At 55.9% G+C, this 7,399-nt stretch overlaps 1 protein-coding gene across 1 annotated transcript in view; it reads left to right on the top strand.

The window, feature by feature from the left end:
* LOC143147341 (uncharacterized) overlaps positions 1-7,399 on the top strand; it is a 31,148-nt gene that overhangs the window by 21,930 nt on the left and 1,819 nt on the right. The window contains 3 exon segments of the mRNA XM_076312510.1: positions 10-5,032; positions 6,846-7,014; positions 7,260-7,379. Coding sequence (XP_076168625.1) covers positions 10-5,032; positions 6,846-7,014; positions 7,260-7,379 — 5,312 coding nt within the window.

The raw sequence follows: 7,399 nt of genomic DNA on the forward strand, positions 1-7,399 counted from the left end.
CTTCCGCAGGTACATCAGCGTCCAGAGATTCAGAAGCACGACTCCAAAGTACCCGGAGTTTGTCTCCGAAGGGATCTCCTCCGATCGAGAACCGATCGCTTCGAGCGAAGCGGTAAAAATCGACGAAGAACCGGAAGTCGCCACGAGCACGAGCACGAGCACGAGTACGAGCACCACTACGACCACGACAACGACAACGACAACGACAACGACAACGACACCGACACCGACACCGTCGACGAGCACTTCCGAGCTCCCCTCGATCGTCTTCCCCGCGACGACACCGAACGATATCGTTCGCGAGCCGGATACGGAAGAATCGATCTCGCGCGCGGCAACCTCGACCACCGAGACCGTGAAACTGGTCGAGGACTCGGCGACGGAGATCCTGCTGACCACGGCACCGGCTAGCCCCTCGACGGTCTCGGCGCCGAGCACGAGGGTCAGCGCCGCGACGGTCTCTCAACCGCGTCCGTTCGGCTTCAGCCGACGCAACAGACCAACCGAGCCCGCGACCACTCCACTGCCAGCGTCCAACGATCGGACGAGGCCCAAGGTGAGTATTGCCTCGCGAAACCACACGCGATCCTCCTTTCTGGTAGGACGCGCTCGGTTGAGACCGCGGCAGGAGAGCCCCGAGATCGAGCGCGTTCAAGCTACTCGCGACGTCGCCGAGGAACACTCGCGAACGCCCCCAAGATCGAGGCAGCGGGCCACCAGTAGGTACGCCCCGTCCGCCCTCGGCGAGAGCCACGAGGAGACCACTGAACGAACGAAAACGACCTCGGAGCCAACCGCCCGGAGATCGCGCCGGCCGACCGCACGCGCTAACAACGAACTCGAGGACAGTCCCATCGTCAGGATCGCTCAGGGCTACCCGAGACGAGTATCGTCCTCGAGATCGAGGACCGCGGTCCTCGCCGACCAACGGGAACTCGACAAGATCACGAACATAAAAGTGTTCAAGAAACCGACACCGGTCAATCGGGACGTATACGCCAGGACCAGGTACAACAGAAAGAGGAACAACCCGGAGGAAACGGAACTCGAACCGGCACCGGTGCCGTCCACTTGGCCCTACTCCTCCACCACACTCCCGACCACCGTCAAACTAACCGACCACGAGATCATCCTCGAAGATATCGTCACCGAGACACCCGACGCGATCACCCCGGACTCGAGCCTCGAGACCGAGACCGTCGAAACGGACACCGCAACCACCACCGAGTCCACCGTGGAGAACGAAGTGGTCACCGTGACTACGGACGATTCGTCGTACGTAGGTGAAATCGAGGAATCTACCATACCGGCCGCGAACGAGACCGACGGATCGATTCAAGAGATCAGGAACGTCACGCTCCCGAGGAGAAGGAAAGTACTACTGAGGAAGCGGCCGGTCGCATCGAGCGCGATCGAGTCGACGGAGCGAGAGGAGAACAGGCCGGTTACTCGGCGAAGGAAGGTGATCAGGCGGGTTCGACCGGCCACCTCCTCCACCGAGGAGGACCGAGTCACCCCGCCCTCTGACCAAGATCGAGGCAACTCGATCGCCGAAGAGGACACCACCGCCACGAGATTCGACGCATCGACCGAACCCTACGCCCCGTACACCGTACCCGGTGACTTGGCCGCCACCTTCGAACCGGCGACCACGGAACCCTCGATCGACTACGACCTTTCCGATACCGACGCGGTCACCATGGCCTCGACCTTGATCGACAACTTTACCGTTCCCACCACCGAATCCGACAGGGATGAATCCGTCACCGAGACCACCGCGACGACCGCCTCGAGTTTCTCCCTCGGATTCACCGACGAGGACACCTTCGACGAGACGTCCACGCAGACACTCACGACCACACCAACGACCACGCCAACGACCACGCCAACGACCACGCCAACGACCACCTCGACCCTCCAAACCACCCGTAGATTGGAACCGTACAACAGAACCTACTATCTCGACTCGAGATACGTGAGGAAAAAGTTTGTCCGCAGACGACCGATCGACTCTACGGACAACGCTACCGATCGGTATCGATTCGTCTCTTCCAGCACCGAGAGGAGCAACACCGAGGGCGCCTCGAAGCGCAGAAAGAGCCTCTTCGTTCGTCGCAGACCCGTATCCTCGAGCACACCCAGAACTACCTTATCGACGGACGGTATCGTCGTCGAGGATCGCGACTCGGAAGAACTACAGAGTCGGTACACCGAGCCGGAGGACTCGACTCCTTCGGGAGTCGGTAGGTTCGAGAGCAGCGGCAACGAGGAGGACGTCGACCGGACCGGAAGCGAGGAGACGCGTCGCACGACCCCGATCGGGAATCGCGAGCCAGAGTTCCGTTCCCGGTACAAGCTCACGGACCAACCGAGGAAAACGGTGAGTACGGACGACTCTTACACACTCGACTCGGCGCCGCTGGAATACGGGGAGCCGAACGACTCGAGCCATCGGAATTTCCGTCAGCCGAGAACGCGGTACCGGAATCGGGACGAAGGGGAGGAGGACTCCACGCAATCGTCCAGCTTGGACTCCTCGACTCGCGTCAGGTCGCGGTTCTACGCGAGACGGCCGGTATCCACCACCACCGAACTCTCCGTCACGGAGACGCTCGTCCCGGCGAAAAAGTTCGACTACGCCGCGGACGCTCACAGGAGGCAACAGTCCCTAAGGACCACGCCTCGCGAAGAGGACTCGACCACTCCGAGAACCGAGGAACCCACGGAAATCGAGAATCTACCGAACCTATCGAACGTACACAACCTCGTCGACGCGGATTACACTACCACGCCCTCTCCGAAACCGCTGGTCACCAGACTGGTCACCTCCGTCGAGGAGTCGGCAACCACGGAGCGGCAAAAGATACTGATAAAGACCAAGTACTCGTCCTTGACCTCGACCACGAGAATACCGTTGCAAACCACCGCATCCTCGGTTCCCAACGCGTTCGAGACCTCCGACAAGGAAACGAGCGGTGAAACCGGCGAAGACGAGTCGGCGAACGAGATCCGGCAAGGCCAGGTAGAGAGATCCACCTTGCCCATAGAGGGCGAGTTCCTTCACCGGACGGCAGCCGGTCTTCTCACTACCGAGTCCCACGAGTCGTCCACGATCGAGATCGAGTCCGTGTTCAGCAACTTGATCGGCAACAGGGACGCCGGCCAGTGAATCGCCGCTTCGCGAATATCGTTCACGCCGTCCTCGATACTGTACATAGACGTTCCGTTCGTCGTCCTCGTCGCGCATCGTCCGCCGCATTCGACCATCCTCGAGCGAGAACAACGGACGGAAGAAAGACTCCTTTTCCGTTTCTTCGTCGCTTCGTCGCTTCACGATCGCCGAACCGGTCCAACGACCAAAGACCGCCGGCCGACGGCTGACGGAAAACGAGCGTGCCGAGCCGAGCACCGAGGACCGTCTCTAAGCGCGCCGCCTTCTTCTCATTTTCAGGTCGCCAACTCGGAAACTACTATCAGACTACCGACCCTCAAGGAGCTGATCGGTCCTTGGGCCAACGATCGCGCGAACCTCCTTCTCGCGGGAGACCTCGCGCCGAGAAACTCGTTCCCGAGCGAATTCGTCGAGAACCGGCGACCGAGCACCGAAAAATCCTGGACGCTGGACCACGCGTCACTGGACAAACCTGACCGATTGAATTTATTCGACGATAGAGCGCGCGCGTATTACGTCGATGATAACGACGCCGACAACGCCGACGACGCCGCGGATTCCGCCGGTAACAAGAAGAGGATAGATCGAGAAGACTCGTCGACCGTCGCGCCGCGACCGACCACCGTGCGCGGCCCGCCGTTGCTCGATTTGTTCCGGAGCCAAGTTCCACGGGGCTTTTACGTCACCAGAAGTGAAACGGAACCCCGCGTTGCGTCGAAAACGGACAGCGACGGGTTACCGACCGAGCCGGCCACCGTACCGACGGAAGACCTCGATAACGCCGACCGGCCAAACTTCCCCGTTACTTCTCGAAGCGAAACGGACAGCGACGGATTATCGACCGAGCCGGCCACCTTACCGACGGAAGAGCTCGATAACGCTCGACGAACGACCCGACCGAACGCAACCTCGAGTTCGACCGACAACGCCGAATCACCGACGACTTTCGCGAGCGTAACCGGAACCAACAACCACGAGAAGAGTTCCGAACCAACGACGATCGGTAGTGTCGGTGATCGGGCCACGCGACTAAACGGAAACGGAGCTAGAGGCCGGACCAAAGTCGAAACTACGACTTCTTCGACGCGCATCGACGCGTCCTCGACGACCTTTGCCCTGCTTTCGTATCTTCTTACCGACTCGGTACCTACCAAAACCGAATTCTCCCCTACGGTAACGACTACGGACCCTCTCGAACTCTCGATCGACGTTACGACTTTGAACAATTTGAAGCCGAGCGATGCTCCGACAACGGTAACTACCGAATCTCCTTCCACCTCGAACGGTGATTCCGTTTTCAGTTCCGCATCCCCGCAAACTTCCACAGCCGCGAATCTATCCGAACTTGCCCTCGAGGCCTCGGATAGACCGAAAGACTCTTTGGAACCAGCGACGGAAGTGGGATTGAATGTGCAAAACGGTTCCGAATCGAGTTCGGAGGTGACCACCGCGACGAGCAAACTCCTCGACGGAAGAAACTCGACCGCGTCGGCATCGATCGCGACGTTACCTTCGACCGCTATCGACCTATCCACGGATACACCGATCGATCGAACCAACCCTCCTCGACAAAAGATCGAACTCGACGGCAAACCATCGCTGGAGAATCGAGAAAAATCATCGATAGAGGTGAAAAGGACGCAACAATCTCGAAGACGCGTTGTCGTTTACAGAAGACGACAACGCAGACCCGCCAACGACTCTACGCTTTTTCGCGATCGCGGAAACCCAAAAGCGATCGAAACGAATATCTCTGTGGACGATCCGAACGGGAAGAAGCTCGAACCAAACGCGAGCGAGGCTAAAGTCCACGGAGAGCAACTTCCGCTCGAGAAGAATATCGATCGAGCCAAAACCGAGGTCAGTTTAATATTAACAACTTGCTGCGTTCGAAACTCGACGGCATAGGAAAACAAAAGCATAACAATTCCTTACAACGTACGCTAACATAAGCGCTATCTATCGCTCTCCCTCTCTTTACGCCTAAACTAAACAAAGCGGGAGCCGTAAAACCACCGTCGAGACAAACTGACCTCTCTATCGCTGGCTAATTTACCGTTCGAACCGGACGAAAAAAACACAACAAGGTGTCGCGTCGCGTCGCGTCACGTCGCGTCGCGGCGACGAGTTTCTCTACTTAGCACGCGTACTACGTGCGCGTACGATGCACGAGTCTCGATTGCCTTTTCTTTCGTGCCTAACGAAACAACGAGCTGATCCGATTCTTCTTCGACGACGATTAACCAGAGAATTGTGTAACCGGAAGGAAGAACGGTATCCAAAGAGGATCGTTGCACGGAGGAAACTCGACGGGGACACCTGTCTCGCCGCCATGCCTACCTATTACTACTACTACTACTACTACTACTACTACCATCACCACTACCACTACTACTACTCTTCATCTACCGCTGATGTTTCTCTACTCAGATCAATTAACACAACTTTTCTTCTTCTAAGAGACGCGTGTCGTGTCGCACGTTCTAACGCGCCTGCGCTTATCATTTCTCCATCCTACAACGTATCTTAACCCCTTGTGCTCGACCGATCGTTGCGTTAAGCCACATTCCCACGTGTTTAACGCGCGTTGCGTGTCGCGAGAGATACATGCTCGAAACTCTTGGGAAATGTAAATATATCCTAACCCGACCAGGGCTGTATCGTAGTAGATCCTACTACACGCTGAGTCGAAAAATCGTGGCTCTCGTAAATTATTAGCCTTCGATTCGAACGTTGTCGCAAACGTTCGTTCAAAAGGACTACGCGTAAATAAAACCAAGCGCGAGAGACGCAACGTGTCGAAACGGAATACAAGTTTCTTGAATTCTTCGATAATTTGTTTCCCGTTCGGGGTATAGCCTTCTCTTCTCGCCGTTCCGGTTTTTCTTTGCGCGTAGTCGGTGTCGAATTCTCGAGTAACGCATCGAATATGCACCGTACGCGACGGTCGCATTGCGTATGCGCGCGCAGATGCGTGCTCTGTGTCGCGCGTTTGCACAAGAGGGAATGCGCCTTTACGCTCCCGAAATACATACGTACGTACACACATGTGTACGTATTACGTAGTTCGATTCCCTTCCCGCCACTGTCGATAGAATTAGCAGTAACTTTGCGCGAATCTCCTATCGCGTAAACGATATTTCCGGTAAAATTGATATTTCGAGTGAAAAGCACGAGAACTTTGGGTGCCACGGTGGGCACTCGGAGGGCGAAAGATTAATGCTTCGGCGCGAAAACAGAGTGCCATTGTTTGTGTCGTTTGCTCGTCCTTTGATCGGTCTTTTCTCTCTTGTTCTTGTACACGGCTGACGGCTCGATCGGTATAAGTTTATCGAACAAGTCAAAGAGGCAAACTGGGATGAATTTTCTGGATTCGTTTCGTTGGAAAGCGTCGTCTACGAAGAACGAAAACAACGGTACGGTTTTCGATTCGAACAAATTTACGCTGCACCGATCGAGCAACTTTGTTCCTCGAAGAACGCACAACTCGTATACCGTGAAGAGCGCTTTCCATCCGTTTCATTCCGCGTTTAAAACGTTCCGTACTCTCAACTTGTACAGTTCGCTTATACCAATTGATCGGCGATCGACACCGTCGTTGTCGAATAGCAAATTGTACTCGCCGTTTCGGCGTATCGACACGAAATACAATCTGCGTGTACTCCGCGAACAGGTGAATTCCTCTAAGACTCCGGTAGTGTCTCCTCGAACACCAGGAAGTCCGCCATCGACCAGATTGCGGAAACCGACTGCGTTCTCTTCGACGTCGTCGCAAAACAAGTCTCCGAACGCACTTGCGAACAATCGGCAGAATCGTCCGGCCGACGGGAACGAAAAACTCGGTAAGTTGAAAGACAACCTAACGAAAATACGCGCAACGATATCGGATCGGTTTCAATTTCGCGACTCGGGCGTCGTGAGGTTTGCCCGACCTCGTTCGTATCAAAAGCAACGTTCCGTTTCACCCTGGCCGACCAAATAAAACGTGAAAATTGTAAACACGAGAGCAAACAACGAGTATCGCGAAAGCCAATTACCAATCACGAGTACAAATAAATACGTATATGTGCCGAATACGACGTTTCAGATACCACGGACGACACACCGGAGATACCGAAATCGGAAAAAGATATCGATCAAAGTAGTCGGGCGCAAGAGATCGCGGTGACCTTGGCGGATCCACCGACTCCACGATCATCGACCACCGGTACACTCAACTTGTTAAAT

The sequence above is a fragment of the Ptiloglossa arizonensis genome, chromosome 5, assembly GCF_051014685.1.
Source record: "Ptiloglossa arizonensis isolate GNS036 chromosome 5, iyPtiAriz1_principal, whole genome shotgun sequence".
Taxonomy (NCBI): Eukaryota; Metazoa; Arthropoda; class Insecta; order Hymenoptera; family Colletidae; genus Ptiloglossa; species Ptiloglossa arizonensis.